The sequence below is a fragment of the Arvicola amphibius genome, chromosome 3 (assembly GCF_903992535.2).
Source record: "Arvicola amphibius chromosome 3, mArvAmp1.2, whole genome shotgun sequence".
NCBI classification, from domain to species: Eukaryota; Metazoa; Chordata; class Mammalia; order Rodentia; family Cricetidae; genus Arvicola; species Arvicola amphibius.
The window spans coordinates 142,177,970-142,196,748 of NC_052049.1; the positions used below are offsets into that span (position 1 = coordinate 142,177,970).

At 41.5% G+C, this 18,779-nt stretch overlaps 1 protein-coding gene across 2 annotated transcripts in view; it reads right to left on the reverse strand.

The window, feature by feature from the left end:
• Unc13c (unc-13 homolog C) overlaps nt 1-18,779 on the reverse strand; it is a 417,871-nt gene that overhangs the window by 160,959 nt on the left and 238,133 nt on the right. For both annotated transcript variants that reach the window (XM_038322705.1, XM_038322704.1), the window contains 2 exons: nt 18,205-18,294; nt 13,593-13,721 (listed from right to left, as the gene is read on the reverse strand). In XM_038322705.1, coding sequence (XP_038178633.1) covers nt 13,593-13,721; nt 18,205-18,294 — 219 coding nt within the window. The remainder of the gene's footprint in view (nt 1-13,592; nt 13,722-18,204; nt 18,295-18,779) is intronic.

The following is an 18,779-nucleotide window of genomic DNA, read 5'->3' on the forward strand; positions in this document are numbered from 1 at the left end:
ATAGTTTCACCATTGCTTAAGAGAACAATGGCATGCTAATGAGCTCATTCTCTTTTATGAGATGGATTCTGCAGCTTAATAATGATAGAGAGGATAATCCTAAAGTTAACATTTACTGAGCATCAGTTCTGTCTCAGACTGAAACAAGAGCCTCACACTCATAACAGCCCCTCCCTAAAAGGGTGCATTTAATTGTTTATCTGGGCCTATTCTGCAAAACAAGAGTCAACTCTCCTATGTTGAATGGAACTTCTGCACATTCTATAAATACTAAGAATTGAGCAGGCATGCTACCCACAGTTAGGAAGAAGAGGAACGTGGGTTAGATGCTGTGTAATAATGCTCTTGTACACTGTAATATTTGTCAATCACATTGGCTTAATAAAATGTTGATGGCCAGTAGCTAAACAGGAAGTATAGGTGGGGCAGTCAGAGAATTCTGGGAAGAGGAAAGGCAGAGAGTTCATCACAAGCCAGATGCAGAGGAAGCAAGATAAGAATGCCCACTGAGAAAAGGTACCAAATCACATAGCTAAATATAGACAAGAATTATGGGCTAATTTAAGTTGTAAGAGCTAGTTAATAATAAGCCTAAACTAATAGGCCAACCAGTTTGTAACTAATACAAGTCTCTGTGTGTTTCTTTGGGACTGAATGGATGTGGTACTAAGTGGGACAGAAACTTCTGTTTACAGTTATATGCTAGCATCGCTATATTGGGAGAAGAGGAATAAGCTTAGGTATGGAAAAGTTAAATAAGGCGTTTAGTTCCCAGTGTTTTAGGTCCACTGTTTAAATGTATGGCAGTCAGGAGAACTGAATATAGAAAGTGCTAGAAGTTCCCTTCACAGAGGAGGGGGCATTTGATCTGGTTACAGAAAGATAATTGGATTCTTTTTTGTTGTTGTTTTTGTTTGTTTGTTTGTTTGATTGGTTGGTTTTTTTGTTTTGTTTTTTTGTTTTTTTGAGACAGGGTTTCTCTGTATAACAACAGTCCTAACTATCCTTGAACTAGCTCTTATAGACCAGGCTGGCCTTGAACTCACAGAGGTCTGCCTGCCTCTGGCTCCCAAGTGCTGGGATTAAAGGCATACACCACCACCACCCAGCTGACAAGTGGATTCTTAAGATATTTAAGAGAAAGAAAACAATTCAACTTTCACAATAGCAAAGTGGGCATTCCATAAGACCTTGGAACAATCTACTCAATAGATAATACTGTACTTGAAAAGTCAGTCAAGTGCCCCAGTGTGACCCATGCCTCAATACAAGGTGAAGTCCTAATAGTAAGAAATCATGGGTTAATATTTACCCAAAAGCAAGGCCAGGATCAGGGTGAGCAAAGCAAACTCCCTTGACTATAGAGCTAAGGCTTGGCTATGTGCTCAGAAAGCAATGAGAGAGTTTTAGCCTGGTATACTCTGGTCCTGCCACCTTAGTCGAGGTACAGTTTTTATTTTGCACAGTATGAATAGCATCAGCTGTTCTGAGCTCCAGAGCTGTTTTCCAAAGCAGTGCCACCAGCTGCTAGTCAAATGTGGCTATTCAGATTAAGCAGGGTTGTAGGGATATCCGTATCCGTTCTTTCATTTTTCCTAGCACCGACTTGAGGGCTCACTAGCTGCAGTGGGTTAGTGGCCATGGTATTGGGCAGGGCAGGAGTACGTTTGTTTTCTCACGCATCATTCCCGATTCTACTACATGGACCTGACTTGACTCAGTGCACTCTGTAAAGACAGGTGCCCTGATCTTAAGTAGGACCAGCACTTGAAGGGACTCCAAGATGAAGGCAATGATGAGAGCATCCTTTTAAGGATGGCATTTGTTGAGTCATTTGCATCTTTAGTCAAAGATTTAATCTTCGTGTATCTCAGTAAGCTCAGGCTTACTGAGCAGATACCATAGGCAAGGCACTGCATGAGCAACGGGAAGAAAGAGACTTTCAAAGACAACGTAGATTTAAATGCTCGCTCTAAACAAACACCTGTTACATAACAGGTGAGGTGAGGTGAGGTGTCCCTTAAAACACATAATAACATGAGCAAAAGAACAGTAATTTAAAGTACAAAAATAACATCGTGAAGAAGAACAAAATGCCAAACAGAGTCGGGGAAATTGCTCACTGTTACATCTCTCGGGTGATTGTTCTGGAAAGGAGGTAGGCTGAGCTTGGGGATAGGCAAGGTTGAGAAACATGAGCATTGCAGTGGGAGAACTTCCTGGATGGCTCAGGCTGTCAAGTGTGTGAGGCTCGGCTTAGCTGGCTGTCTGGTTCTTTCTGTTCTGGCAGGTTCTGAGAAGCAATTTTAATACAAATGGACCCGAATACATAAACAGTAAGGCCATTAACAGGTTCCCTTGCACATCATTCAACTTTGTAAATTGCAGGGTCATGTTCCCCCCCTGAGGTTTGTTGATAGGCATTGAGATTTCCTTATGTAAAGATACAGTTGGGAGAGCCAAGAATCCAGCATCCAGCTGGGTCTCGTGGAGTAGTGCTCTGCTCTGCTCCAACAGGGACATAAGAGTCTTACACCCACTGGATGATTGGGTGTATTTTAAGCACCCACACAAGAGACATCTAAACCTATTTTAAAACTGAGCAGACGTTTCTCAGAAAAGCAAGAAAGATGTCTTCTATGGATTTGCTGTCAGGATATATGGGAACACTCAGGCCTGTTGCTATACCAAAACATCTAGTGCTTAGATGGTATTGAGGAGAAAGGCTGGCAGGAAGCTTTCCCTTTTCTCCCTGTGTCCCATTCCTTTCTTCTAACCAACCCTGATTTGCTCAGTTATAACCAATAGCCTGAGTCAAACACTTGGGAAGTTATTTAAGAGACACCATTCCATCATTTAACTGACCATATATGAAATATGTATCTCAACAAAAACCACAGTTAGGCCCAGTGAGGTGGACTCAACAGGTAAAGGCATTTGTTGTGAAACCTGACAGCTTTAATTCAGTTCCAGTGACCCGAAGGGTGGAAGGAAAGAGACGATTCCCACAGGTTGTCCTCTGAGCTTCATGTGTGCACTGTGGTGTGCACACACCTCCACCTCCCACAGGTAAATAAGTAAGTCAAAGGAATACTATGGTTAATTCAACATACACGGTATAGGGTGCATGTGCAATTCTGTGTGTCAGTGTTTGTATCTTGTGACATAAATAAATAAAATGCTTTTGGACAAAGATGCCTTTTCATTCTGGCGATTTGACATGGGGCTGGAAGACTAAATCTCAGGCAAAATACAAAGCAGGATTAAAATCCACCCCAGAAAAGCCACGAGGGAAATCTCGAGGAGGCGGGCGTCAGCATGCTAAGCTGCTGGCCTCTTAGTGACATTCTGCGGTGGCATGGGGGAGAATCCGCCGTCCGTGGAGTGGAAAGGCAGCATGGAAACAGCCCACGCAGCCCCACGCAGCCCCACGCAGCCCCACGCAGCCCCACGCAGCCCCACGCAGCCCCACGCAGCCCCAGAAGCTGACTCTGGACAGCAGCGTAGTTACAACAAGCCAGATGCTTTTAAAATCAAATCAAAGGCCCTTTGTATCTGCGAAAGAGATGCTTAATCTTAAAGGGAGTCATTGATAAAATAGGGACTGGAATAACCTACACGGGTGATACTGAAAACTGTCTGCACTGGAACAATGACAATCACAAAGTCCCGAGCTCAGGAAAGCTACTCAATCCCTTGTGTCTCCAAGACAGACAATTGTGTCCTTTCCAAACCCCAGGTCTACCGATGATGAGGACGAGGGCTTCAAGCACTAAGTCCTGAAAAGGGGAAGTCTCTCCCAACACAGTCACGTATTGTAGCAGAGAAACATATTTCCCCCTAGGTACCATGAAACAGAAGACACTTCTAAGTGAGCAAGAATTATGAATAGGAAGCCTGTTCTAACATGAAGGACCTCAGAGTGGAGTCTACATTCAACGTAGTCAGAGACTGGACAAAGGAGAAGGCATCCCGCCATATGGCCGTGTTTACACTTCTACAGATCTGAGATAAATCTTTTCTGGAGGGCGAAAGTGAGTGATATTCAAAAGGCTGGTCACTGGAGTCCTTGCGATCCGATTTGTGCTACTTCTCTGGGCACAACGTGTGTCACGGAGGACTGTGCACAGCAGTGACAACCCACTGTACTGATGTTCAGTGGTGCTGACTCTAGCATGCTACAACTAGGCTCATTCATGGTTTCCTACACCTTGTAACTCACTACCCATCAGCGAGATTCTAACACAAGCTAAGTGCGTTATTAGCATTTTCTAGACATCAATTCCATTGACAAGGTCTGTTGAGCCACTTACTGAGAGCATACAGGAAGTATAATCAGGTACATATCTCCTTCCTGGTGAATGGACATGAAACAAATACAGGGCCCATCTTTTCTACCAAAGTTTGAAGTGTTTGCTTTAGATTCATATGGGCTTGGTCCCGTGTGAAGTATTACTAAACTGAAATCTCATTGTTCCTCACTGAAAGCATGAACTGCTATCAGCTCAATTAAATTACAGAAGCCCCTGACACTTGACACTGAATTGGATTTGAAATTGTATAGGATGTCACTAAACCCCACAGGCCCCCTATGTCCAAGAAAAAAAAAAGAACACTGAATTGCTAGATTCCAGGGCCAGAGGGCTCTCAGTACAATTACTTACAAATAAATATGACTTTTATATTAAAAATTGAACTATTTTCATGGAATCCAATTTTTCTTTTCATTTTAGGTAATTTTTTCTAGTGAATGCTTGGGTAGCCACCTAACTCGCTCATCTGTTACATCACTAACAGATAATGTGCCATTTCTGCAGCCTTTAACAACACAAAGATGTGGTTTATTTTTTTCTACTGGATCCCATTTCTTCTTTCTATTTTTCTATTCTTATTCCTATTGTATCAGTTAAGCAAAAGGCTCCTTTTCTCACCAATAACAAAGGTCCTGCTGGCATTTCTAATTAGGATTAAGAGATATAGTATAGTATCTATGCCAAATGGACAACATTTCAGCCTAAATGTAAAAACACAGGTTTTAACTTGCCTCAACACAAATATATGATTCTTTTTGGATTTTTAAATATCCTCAAAATAGCTTATTTTCATCATCCATTCTTTAAATACCCATAGTTGCCTAGGATCCCCAGACTGAAAATCACTGTCTCAGAGTTGAGATGTTTCTCTTCTGCATACATTAGCATGCCCCAACACACACCATGGGGCTCGGACATAGTTTTCTAGATGAATGATTTGAGGAAGAACAAATCATCTAAATGGGGTTCTGTTAGGGCCTGCAATGGAGAAAGATCACCCTAATAGCCTGCGAGCTGCTTTCCGTGCTCCCAATCTTGCCCCTCCAACTAAGCCTCCCCCAGTCAACTCTCTCCTTATAAATGTGAATCTGGTCACGCGAAGCTCCCATTTAAAATTCCTAGAGGCTCCACAGTTCTTTCAGGACAAATCAGAACTACTTAGCTCGGCCTCCTACACATCTGCTTCTCTTCTTGGCCTGATGTGTCCAGGAAAGGGACCCCATGCTGCCGTCCTCACAGAAGCAACTGCTCTGTTACTTGTGCCAAATTGATGGAGGTCTCTCATTGGCTAATAAAGAAACTGCCTGGCCCGTTTGATTGGCCAGCCCTTAGGTGGGTGGAGTAGACAGAACAGGAAGAAGGATGTGAGGTAGATGGCTCAGTCAGATGCCACGCCTCTCCTAAGTGAGATAGACCACCATGCCTCTCCTCAGGGAGAGACATGCAACGAAGTTCCAGCCCAAGATGGACGTATGCTGAATCTTTCCCGGTAAGACACCGCTCGTGGTGTTACATAGATTATTAGATATGGGTTAGTCAAGATGTGAGTAAGAGGCTGAAAATAATGGGCCAGGCAGTATTTAAAGGAATACATTTTGTGTGTTGTTATTTTGGGTAAAGCTAGCCGGTGGCTGGGAGCCGGGCGGTGGGAAGCTGCCCGCAGCTCCACACTACACCAAATAAATTGTAACACCTTCATTCTAGATGGGACTCATGGTCATCTCAGCTTTGAGATTGGTAACAGCTGCCCAGATGTGCTTTCTGGGTGCATCAGACCCTCTCACACGTCTGAGACAGTGCAGAGATGCAAACTTATTTTTTCTAACACTCTGTCTGGACCTTAGCCATCAGCCATTCACAAGATATCCTTCTTACATAATTACACTTTGTACGTCCTCTGGGAAAGCAGAGGAAGCCTTCTGACATAGCATTTGACTCTCTAGGCTCCCATGCATCTCATCTCTTCCCTCCCAGGACACTTTCCATCTGTTGTTATAACTGCTCTCTTTACTTCTCTGAGTTCCAGAGTAGATCCGTGATCCTGCAGGGCTTGTTGAGTGGATTGGTGCCCCCCCCCAAAAAACTTCCTGCTTCAGAAGCTTTTGGGTGGGGCTGGAGAATGTGCTTTGCAAGCTGCTGATGCAGTGGCCCTGACTCCATTTTGCAAACAATGCAATAGGAAATGAACCTGGAAGGTGAGTGAGTTAATTGCTCTGGCCCAGAGTGTCTAGTCTAATGCTCATATGGAACAGGAAGAACCCAGGGATGAGCTGCATGAATAGGTACATTTGTGGGGCACATACAGATGGTGGGAATATAGGCACACATTTAGAACCCTAACTTAATTTTGACTAATGCATTTCCTTGTATGTCAGCATCTATCCCAGTACCTTGCGTTCCCTTGGTCAAATGTCAGGATTTGAGTGATCTACAAGAAGAGTCTAGACTGCTGATTGAATATAAAATAAATCCTCTTAATGATTTTTTCCTTTTTTTTACTTTAAAAATAAGACATCTTGGGAGCCACTGCCATTGCCACAGCCAAGACTGCACAGTTTTTGAGAAAAGTCAATACAGGAATGGCAATATTCTTTTGAAAAAGAAAACACAATTCCTGTAAGAAGTGCAGTTCTAAGAGTGAGGGGGGATGTTCAGGGGCAAGGACAGTCCCGGAAGAATCGCTTGCACAGATTTCCTGCTGCTTTTCTCAGTGAGTAGCTTCTCAAATGATTTTCTTTTAGACATTTTACACTTGCCAATTAGTTCATTTTTCTGAGGTTTTGTTTTTCCCGACAAACTTCTAATTTCTGTCTTACAATTTAAAATTTATTAGTGTACAAAAAGTATAGAATTTTACACTTCCAAAAGAAATAGCTGACTATTTCCCTTTTAAGAAGGATTTCAAGGGTGAGTTCAGAACTGGAGAAGGGCCACTTTATTCCTAATGCTGAGCCTTAGAACTGTTTTCAAGTTTAATATTTCATGAAACCAATTTACAGAAAGGCCTAAAGGATAGTGGAAGAAAACAAGGAAATCTTTCCACTGTTCTCTAGGCTATATTTTAGGATGAATGGAAGGCAAGGCAGAAATGTTATTTGTTGATTTAATTCTCTTCTATAATTCAAGCTTTCGTTTCCAAACTTTTGATGAAGCATTGTGTTAAAGCAATGTTTTCACCACACTCCATACCAGGATAACTTCTGGGTGAGTCAGACGTATCAGCGTTAAGAACGTCTACATGCACACATTACAGACAAAAAAAAAAATGTGACCAGGTTTTAAAAAGTAATCCTACAATTGGGAAGACAGTTCTCATCATGACATAACGTCTAAACAAATTATAGGTTGATATGGTTGATGGTACAAATTATAAAATACCCTAGCAAACATAATTTAAAGAAATTCTAATTCTAGTTCCTCTCAGAACAAAGATCCAAATTTCTTTACTGTTGTGTAAAATTCTACTGATCAAAAATGTCATAAACTTTGATCAAATATTGGAGTTTTCACATATAAAACATGCTTAAACTTCAACAATAAGATAAATGCATATTAAAAATTCCATCAGTGTTTTGCAGTCTCTACATCTATCAAATTAAGAATAACCAAAATAACCACTATGTTATGTGCTAATGTTAGTGTCCATAGAACTCCTTCATATGTTGAAGCGGAAATCCAGTGAGAAAGCACTAGGAGGCAGACCCTTTAGGGCAGTGATCATTCAGAGGAGCTTTTCTCAGAAATGAAACAATGTTCTTACTAAGGGAGCAGGCACAGCCCTGCTGCTCTGCCAAGAGAGGCACAGCAAGGAGGTGAAGCCTGGGGAGAAGAAATCCAGTCTCCCCAGATACCGAACCTGCTAGGATCACAATCTGGGCCTTTTCAGCCTCCAGAATGATGGGAAATAAAACTGTAAAATTGTTTGGCTTATTAATCATGCAATCTATTTTTTAGAGCAGCCCAGATGGCCTGAGACACCAGCTTTGGCAGAACTCTATATGGCCACTCTGTAGATAAAAGTTCCTGGTATAGATTGCTGCAGGGCCTAAATTGCTTTAAAATCTCTTTGGAGGGTAATTTGCTAATATCTCTTAAAATTGTAAGATCTGTTTCCCATCAATCAAATACAGCTCTTAGAATTCTGAGAGATATACTTTTTTGACAAGTTACGAAAGTATTTATATGCTTTTATATAATTATGTACATTTTATAAAAATTTCCCAGCATGTTTTAAATACTGTTACGTAGAACAATTTGAATTTCCATCAGCAGCGACAAGTTAAACAAACTGTGAGGTGTCCTTTCAGTGCCGTGCTATGCAGATGTGAGATATAAAAATATTCTTGTGCATTAATTATGAGACCACCTCAAAGTCATAGGAAATGAAATAAGGCTTGGCACAATATTTCATAGTATGTTACCATTTGTATAAATCAGGGAGATGTATATACAAATATAAGATGTCAATTTAAATGTAATCTCTCCAAAAGAATGCCCAGAAAGTGATAAATACTGACATAATTTCTGAGATTTTACTTTTATTTTAAATTATGTATGTTCGTATGTATGTGCATATGTGAATGCAGTGTCTGCAAAGGCCAGAAGAAGACCTCAGATCCCCTCGAGAGGGTTTGCAGGTGGTTTTGAGCCTCCCCGTGTGACCACTGGGAGTCGAACTCCTGTCCTCTGCAAGAGCAGTAAGTGCTTTTAAGCCCTGAGCCACTTCTCCAGCCCCTATTGTGTTAATTGTATGAAAAAATTTGGGTGGTCATGTCTTCTTTCCTTGAGTGATGGCAAAAGCGCAGATTTCCCTGTGCATGAGGATGATGGCTTGGCTTGGTGGGACCTTGCTGCTGTGACCAGTTAGGAAAGGGACCTGTGCCAGAAGCTAAGCCACTGCAGAGGAGATGGCAGCAAGGCACATGTGCAGAAGTGGCCGTCTCCATCGCGCTCTGGTGCCAAGCTTCATTACAGACCACATTTCGCTGCTTCCAAACACCTGAAAGATTCACTGCGAGCAGATGGGGAGTAACAACCTTCACGCTTCAGAGGGAGCCAGGTGGGCCCAGAAAACTGGATTTTGCGTGTTGTAAACGTCACCCCTGTAGAACTAACCAGGAGGTGCCATAAGGAAAGCACTGATCCAAAGTTTCCCTTTCGATGCCTGTTACTGTCAGGTTCCATCCCTAATTTTAAATCAAGGACTAGGCGGGTGTTGCTGGAATGGATCTCAGGATGACCTCCTGGGCATCTGCTAGCGAGGCAACTCACAAACAGTACCTCAATTAGCTCTACCGGCAATTTTGGCAGCACGTTAATTAACACTATCCCCTCTTAATAAACAAAGAAATCAAACTTCTAGGGATTTGCCCAAAACTCAGTTGCTTCCTGCTGATGGGAACTTCACTTTGAGTTCAGATGGGTCTCCTTTCAAAAGCTTCAGCACTTCCTAGACTGTCTCTAGAGCTAGTCAAATCAGCGACAGGGTTCTGTGTTGAACAAGGCAGGATAACCCTCTCTCAGCTAGGTCTCATGGGAGCTGCCAGTAAAATGAACGAAATGGTCACGATACATCCTAGCCTATATTCAATGTCTGTTTTCAACAACTTGGCAACCTTCAGGAATTTTGTTGATTGACTGGGTGTTTGACATTCTGCCCTGAATCACTGTGTGTAACTAGAGGCAAAGGCAGAACCTGGGCAGAGGGCTGTGACACTCAACATCCTTGGAGGCAAAGAACTGAGACCAAAATCTCAAAGGGGAATGGATGGTGAGATGGGAGAAAGTAAGAAGAGATGGTGACTGGCCACTTAGAATAGACAGTGTTTTAAGAAGTAGGAAATGACCAGCCTGGTCTACAAGAGCTAGTTCCAGGACAGGCTCTAAAGCTGCAGAGAAACCCTGTCTCGAAAAACCAAAAAAAAAAAAAAAAAAAAAAAAGTAGGAAATGGCGGAGGTGCCAAATGCTTCGGGGAACCTACATGAGGCTAGAGAACTGAGTGATTTAGACCAACTCTCTGTATTTGGTAACACAGGAAAGACAGTTTTAGTAGGTTGTAACGAGTCCAATCACAGGGCTCAGCTTGATGGGTAGGACCTACCAAGTTGTGACATTTTGAAAAAGATTTGTTCATGTGTATGTACATTCATTATGTGAATGCAGTGCTCAGGGAGGCTGGAAGAGGGCATTAGATCCCATGGAACTGGAATTACAGATGGTTGTGAATGATTCTGCGCTGGAAGAGTAACCAGTGCCATCTCTTCAGCCTACACACCACAGTCTCAAATGATGGCAGTACAGGGCTTTATTAATTTTCTGCGTTTAATCCCAGTCTTCCCAGAGACATGCTTCCAGCAGCAGCTGTGGTAAACTAACCTTCCCCCATGTTCCATTGTCCAGGGGCTCTTCCTTAATGCATTTTAACACTACGTTGTGTGTTTCCTTCCCTGGAACCCGGCACTCTTTTAGTTATTGGTGTAATTATGATTTCACTGTCTACCCCCTGCAAGACACTAAGCCCACAAGGATGGTGACTGTGTTTGTCTTACTTGTTTTTCTTTCCCCAATTTTTTACACTAACTGGTACAAAACAGAAGCCAAAACATTAATTATTACATATCTGTGAATTTACTAAAGGCTTTAAACACTTTTCCCTACATAGGATGGAACCTCAGAAGCAATTTTCCTGTGTAATTTGGATTGCTTTCCTTGGCTATATTTACCATTCCCTGATTGAAAAAGTCAAACAAGCAAACAAAGTATCTAAAAGATTTTTTTTCAAAGAAAGCAGCATAGCAGGATACATTCTCAATAAGACATTTGAGGAATGGTAGTCAAACAGAAGAGAGTCATAGAGAACCATGTGGAATATTTGAGAAAAACAAATGCAGCAAGAAATTAGAGAAAGGGACTGACTCATTTCCTTCCGCGATTCTATTGTCCTTTGATTTCTAAAGGACATATGCAGAGATTGGAGCAAGGGCTACTGCAATCTACCTACCTCTGCTAACCACCAATTACAGTGTAGACAGACTCTTTTTACTGGTCACTGCCAAGCTGGTAGTATGACATTTGATAATTTGTTGAACGTTTATCTTAGGCCTTCTCTTCAATATTATTTTTTTATAAGAAATCTGTCACTAAACATAAGACTTTTCTAAGAAAGTATGTGTTGTTGGTTGTTTTTTGTTCTTTTGGGCAGACTGCTACCCTGCTTCCAAATAAATAATACACAGAGACTTATTCTTACATATAATCACCCGACCTTAGCTTGGCTTGTTTCTTGCCAGCTTTTCCTAAATTATCTGGACTACCCTTTGCCTCTGGGCCTTTTCATTTCCTTACTTCTTTCTTTGTATCTTACTTTTACTCTTACTCCGTGGCTGCCTGGGTAGCTGGGTGGCTGGGTGGCTGACCCTTGATGTCCTCCTCTCCTTGTTCTCTTGTTTGCTCCCCTTTTCTCATTTCTGCTTCTGTTTTTACTCTCTGCCTGCCAGCCCCGCCTATCCTTGCTCCTGTCTCGCTATTGGCTGTTCAGCTCTTTATTACACCATCAGGTGTTTTAGACAGGGATAGAATCAAAGCTTCATAGAGCTAAACAAATACAGAATAAACAAAAGTCACACACCTTAAAATAATATTCCCCAACAAGTCTGTATAGCATTGACTCTGCATTTATCCATGCAACACCATCATGTCCTTCATGTTGCTAGTGCTGCTCATAGATTAAAAAGAAGCAATTTATTTAAAAATATATGACTATATATAATATTTATTCTTGTAAATAGATTCAAGTTAATTAAGGCAATAGTATCTGTATTTACTGGAAGGTTTTAAATGGTAACTTTAAGAATAAAACATTTCACACTTAACCATGCAGGAATCCTTCAGTTGGCTCCGAGCTCCTAATAAACATCATTTCAAATTTCACATTTGCCTTTCAACGTAGGTCTGTGTTTTTAACAAAATTACCATATTAAGAGTCTTTCTTTGGCTTCTATGCTGTGTGTTTTTAATCATTTGTCATTACTGATGACTCTGCACTGATTTCTGATTTGCTAAATGCTTGGCGGCGTGTCTTGGTTTTATAACCTAATTCTGAAGTAGACAGGAAAGGCATTCTGTCTATTTTAGAGAGGAGAAGGCCCTGATTGAGGCCTTGCTCCACTAATTCTAATGTGTAAGCATCAGAACACATATTGAAATCGGTCTTAAGGCTTTAATTGTGTGCATTTACAAACAGGAATCATGACTGCGTCTCCTGCTCTTGGCAGGATGCCTGTGATGTGCGACACGCTAAGCTGCTCATGGATGATTCATTGTGGACAAGAGCTACAGAATTCCACCTTCTCTGCTAGTGGCTCTAGTCTGTGCCACCAAATTATTTATCCCGTGACCTTAATTGCTCAAGTAAAGATTCGACAGTACCACTGTTGTAATATATACACTTTAAACTCTGTAAAAGAATTCTACAAGGGTCTCTTCATTTCTGGGAAGGTGGAAAGAGGAGTCTAAAGCTTAGAGAGTAATACGGAACAGGATACTTTTGAAGGAGACCTTTTATTTTTAAATATGATATAGCTGTATACACAATTGATTATTTCCCCCTCTTTCCTTTTCCTTATGTTGGGGGCACAAGGTTTCATGTAACCCAAATAAGCCTTGAATATACTACGTAGTTAAGAATGACCTTGAACAGTTGACATCCTTACCTTCACCTTCCAACTGTCTGGATTACAGGTGTGAGCCACAATACTAGGTTTACGCAGTGTTGGGGATCAAACCTATGGCTTTGAACATGTTGGTAGGCAAGTAGCCTACCAACAACTACATCCCAGCCACAGCACCTGAGTTTTCAATGGGAGTTTTGTTCATTTTCTAGATGTTTACTAAAAGTAGTAGAAGAAAAACAAACAGAAAAGAGTGGAATACATTTACATTGAATGCCTTATTGGCCCAACGTCAGGTTCCCTCGAAGGAATTGCTACCTATTCTGTGAACTGGAGCGGGACATTTAATTCTTCTAAACGCAATTATGCACCTGAAAAACAGGAACGATAATATCTGCCTTTGCCACACGAAGCTATTGTGAAGGATGAATTAGCTCGAGCACAGGGAAATGGTGTTCAAATGTGAAGACATGGGTTGGGAATTCTCAGACCTGTAGTTAATGTGAAATTAAATGAGCATTCTTCCCCATTTTCTGCTATTCTGAATGTATTGAAGCAGACATCAGAGACAGAGTGGCAGCGATCACAAAGCCCCGCACCTCCTCTTACCGGGTCTATTAGCTGAGAGTAGAGTTCGTGGCAATTGTCGAAGATGTACTTGTATGTAGAATCCAGGCAGGCCCTGACACAGTCCTTCACTACCGCGCTGGCCTTCGGTGGGCTCTGCAGCTCCAGAACCTGATGGACAAAGTATTTTCTTAAACACAATAGACTGCTACAAACCATGAAACTATAGTCAAGTACTGTGTAAGATTATGTTTAAAAAAAAAAAAAAACATGGCCTTTAAAGCAAGGTGGGTTATATGGCTAAGTGGGTAAGGGAGATTGTAGCCTAACCTATGACCTGAGTTCAATCCCTGGAACCCACATAGGGGATATAGACAGCATATATATTGTGAACACATATAGTGAATGAGTATACATACATACATACATACATACATATATATATATATATATATATATATATATATATATAAAATAAAGCTAAATGATTAGTGTGTGTGTGTGTGTGTGTGTGTGTATAATTTAGCTTTCTGAAATAGCAGTCTCCTAAAAATGTTCATGGCTGTAAACACCCAAGCGGAAACACTTCACGTGACCAGGAACAACACTTTCTCAGCTCCATCAGTTGACAAATGGGAAGCAATCACTGTGTGTCTTGTAACAATAATACTGAAATGAGCAAGCGGAAGGATGAACAAGAAACACCTTTCCTCGTAGGCTTAAATTCTAGAGGTAATGAATAAAAACTGAGTTAAGCACACTGCATGGCAACCCGTGATAAAAAGAGAAACAAGGCGATGGCGAGAGGCTGGGAGGTGTTGATGACCCAGAAAGAGCACAGAGGACGGAAACAGCAGATGAAGTCGGAAGGGTAGGAGGGTGGAAGGGAACCGGAGAACCGCATGGAGAGCATTGTAAGAGCCTTATGGTCGGTCAAGGCAGACAAAGGTTTAACAGAATAGGAAAGCAACTCATCATTACCAGTCAGCCTTTACAGAAAACTCAGTTTCAACAAAAATCTCAACAATACTTTAAACCCCTAACCTGTAGGGTCAAAGAGGAAAATGGCACAAACTGCGTGTTTTAAGATTCTCTATAAAGCATCAATAATCAAGGCAGTATGGTGATAGTAGGTGTATAGATGGTTTTTTGAGAAAAGTATATCAGTTGGAAACAATTGGTCATTTACGAAATCTCAAATAAAATATCAGCAGGGAAAGAATATATTTCCTTCCTTCCTTCCTTCCTTCCTTCCTTCCTTCCTTTCTTTCTTTCTTTCTTTCTTTCTTTCTTTCTTTCTTTCTTTCTTTCTTTCTTTTTTTTTCTTGTTCGTTTGTTTTTTGAGACAGGGTTTCTCTGTAGCTTTGGAGCCTGTCCTGGAGCTAGTTTTTCTAGATCAGGTCCACCTGCCTCTGCCTCCTGAGTGCTGGGATTAAAGGCATGCGATGGCTCAGCTTTTAAAGGTTAGGCTCTCAACCAAAAATATAAGAATACATTTTCAATAAATAAATTTTAAGCTATCATCTCTAAATATACAAAAACCATCCCTGTCTCTCATTTAATACATTGTGGGGTTTGTTTATATGTAAGGTAGGGAATTTAAAGTCTACAATAAGATGCAACTTCACTCCCAACAGAAAATCAGAAAGACAGAGGTTAGATAGGGAGCAAAACTTCACTAAGAGCCCCAGAGCAGATGGAGGCACCATACACTCTGGCTGGGGATTTTCCCAAGGTGAGAATGTGTCTGAACAAATGCTTGTACTCCTTATGTTTGTTGTATTTGTAATCAATATAAACTGAGAATAGCCAATACGTCCAGCCTTTAGTGAGTGAGCAAACAACCTGTGGTCTGTCCATATCACATAATCACCAGTCAGTCACAAGCGATGCAGACAGTAGATTCGTTAACAGCATGGATGGGTCACAAGGATACGACACAGGGTATGATGCCACTTGCATGGTCTTCTGGGAAGGGAGAACTTCTATGCAAGGAACTGTAGTATCTGCCAGCAGTGGTGGAGAGGGGCTGATTGCAAAGGGAATTTGATGGGCTTATGGAGCGCTCTGTGAATATTGCTATTGTGTCTATGCAGCTACACATTTCCAAGAATTACTAGAATTGCATACTGAAAAGGATGATTTTATTCTCTATAATGAGAATATAAGATAATCAGAAGACAATACCTTGGCACAAAACAATACTTCTCTAATTGGACTTAAGACCAGCCCAACAAGAGGGCTAGCATGCCTGATATGGTAGACCCAGCTAATTATCCAGTGCTGGTGAAGTCATGGTTAATGGAGGAGAATCTATACCCTCTGATGTACTAGATCAGCATAATCCCTAAGAACCTATAAACATTTGTTCTTATACCCACAGACTAGTGCAGTCTTCTGTCTTGGTCAAAATGATTTCTCTTTGCAACAGAAGAGACCATTTCAGGAAATCACAGCCAGTCAAAATGCAGAGTTGCAGAGCCCATTCCCATACATCTACATGCTCCCACACCAAAGGCTTGGGAAAGATTGCAAGAACCAGAGGATCAGGGAGTTTGTTGTGAGTTTGTGTCTCTTAGCAATATCAGAGGCTACGCCCAGAGAGTCTCACTATCATGGCTGCCCAAACATGAACTATACAAGGATGATGCCAATGAACATGCCAAACTGGAAGGAGAAAATCCCATCAGGTTTCAACCCTACATAAAAAACTATAGGCAACTGAGCAAAGGTGGGCACAGGACAGGAGGCTGTCCCTAGGGAAGAGCACACTAATTGGTGGTTCAGTGCTAAACCAGTAGTTCTGAAAACACACATGCTGGTAGAATTGCACAGAGTGAACAGGTTAAATTTAGAAACACACCCACACCTACACCCACACCCACATACAATTAATAACAAAAAAGAAAGAGGCCGTGAATTTGAAAGCAGGAAGGGAAGAAGGGGTGTATGAGAAGGTTTGGAGGGAGAAATTGGAAGGGAGAGATGTTGTAATTAAATTATAACCCTCCAAAGAAAGAATACAATAGAAAGAAACAACTTTTGAAAAGTTTTGGAACTGGGGTAAGTGGGGTCAAGCAGTATTTTAAAGATTAACTAATGTGTGGTTGCTTGCATGGACAGAGTCTAGGCACCATCTGTGTGCAGTTTTCACAAAGGCCAGAAGATGGCGTGAGACCCTCTAGAACTGGGGTTGTAGCTGGTTGTGAGCCACCTTGTGGGCGCTGGGTAAAGAGCTCAGATCCTGTAGAAAAGCAAAAAGCGTTCTTTCCTGATAAGCCATCTCATCAGCCTGTCAAATAATGCTTTAAAAATTAAGAGCGTAATTGATAATAAGGAGCATACAGTGGGAAGAGGGAAGCTGATGATTTAGTACAATAGGGAGGAATCTAGCCAATTTACTAGTTTCTAAGAGGAAGGTAATCAATCGCGAAGGTGGCAGGGGCCATCAATTCTAGAAAACAGACTTCGGGTGACAGTCAATAATACAAAAGAAAGAAGAGTGTAAATAATACAGAGACAGGGCAGGTGGCAGGGCTGTGTCATAATCATGTGAGGCTATTCTCTCTCCTTTGTTCCTTTTACTAGAGAAGTAACAGAAGAATCCTCACTTGGTAGTCACCCTGGGAAGGAGAGGAGCAGATGCCTATCAATGGAGTGTCACTCTGGCTGCTGCTCCTTTCTCAATTCCCTGCTGTGGCAGCCATCTCTTGCCCACCTGAGCCCATCACTTTCCCACCAAGCCTTGACTGGGTCTCACCTGCTTTACCTACACACTGATACCAGTGTATCAGAACAGACATTAAATTGTGTTTTCTCCAGTCATCAATGGGTTCTCATATTAAGCTAAGTGACATTACAGAAACTAACGATCATCCATATATCATGCTTTTGCTTTCTGTCAATTAAAAAATACTATCTTTTAGTGCCGTAAGTGACAAACTCATGGTAACTGAGAAAAATAACCTGGTGTGTTGTTTTATTTTGTTTGCTACCTCAGAATTTGCTGACCAACTCTCACAATTATTTCAGAAAGAAAAAAAATATTAAGTCTATATCCTAGCAAACTGTATTTGAAAAACTTCATACTGCCCTAAATTATGACTGTCTAGAAAATGGTATGAAAGAAGGGCTATTTCTAAATGGAAGTGCCTAGAGAGTTTCCCAGACCATAGCCAAATGCACCAAGGAATCAGGTGAGCAATTCTCATCCAAGCATTGCCAAGGCTGTCACTGCGCTGGCATCGTTGGGTGAACAGGAGTGAGCTCTTCTACAGTGCAAAGATAGCAAACCATCCCAGAACAGGAGTGAGCTATTCTACAGTGCAAAGTTAGCAAACCATCCCAGCTACCACTGAAATATAACTCTACTTTCACTTCACATTCTTTGCTGCTTTTTAAAGTGTCTTGTAGCGTTACGAAGAACACGTCTTTTGAGTCAAATTTAATGGGAACTTAGTTCTGACTCAGTGAATCCATGTAGAGTGACAGGAAACTTGCTTCTTTGATGGAGCCTGTGTTGGACAAGTCGTGTGGCCCAGGATTACTGGCTGGAGTTGGACAGCACTGGCCAGCAGGAGGATAAAGCAAAGCTGTGGAGGGACAAACGTGTTCTGATGTCTCACTGGAACATCGTGGGCATGGGATGAGATACCTTCATCCTAAAGAAGGTGATGCTGGTCAGCAGGTCCACAGTGGACTTCAGGTCCTGCAGTCTCTCGCTGCTGCTGGCGGGAAAGTTTTCCTGGTTAAATAGGAAACAGAAATGAATAAAGTTGCTGATATTGGACCTCCAGTGGGAAAATTAATAAAACAAGCTTACTGCAAAAAAAAAAAAATTAAAAGCAGGAGGTAGGTCATACTACAGTTAAAAATATTCTAGAGTGTTCTTAATATTTTTTGTGTGTGTTTTATCACAGAACATTCTGAGAAACAGAAGATTTAGAAACATTCTGCTATCCATCTTAGGAAGTCATATACTTTTATCCGTCCTCGGGGTGCCATTCTCTTCAGTGGTGTAGCCACTGATGGGTTGCTGTGCTCCAGTAAATAACCTCCCATCCGCACCCAGACACGAAACCCTAATTAAATTCAGCGGGCCACACACAAGATGAAAACGTGACCATAGGATGGGGGCTTGTTGAGGAGAAGGGCTCTGGCAAGAGAGAGAGAAGGTGGTGAGAGTGGACAACCGAGGCGTGAAAATGAAGTGATTAAATTCATCACATC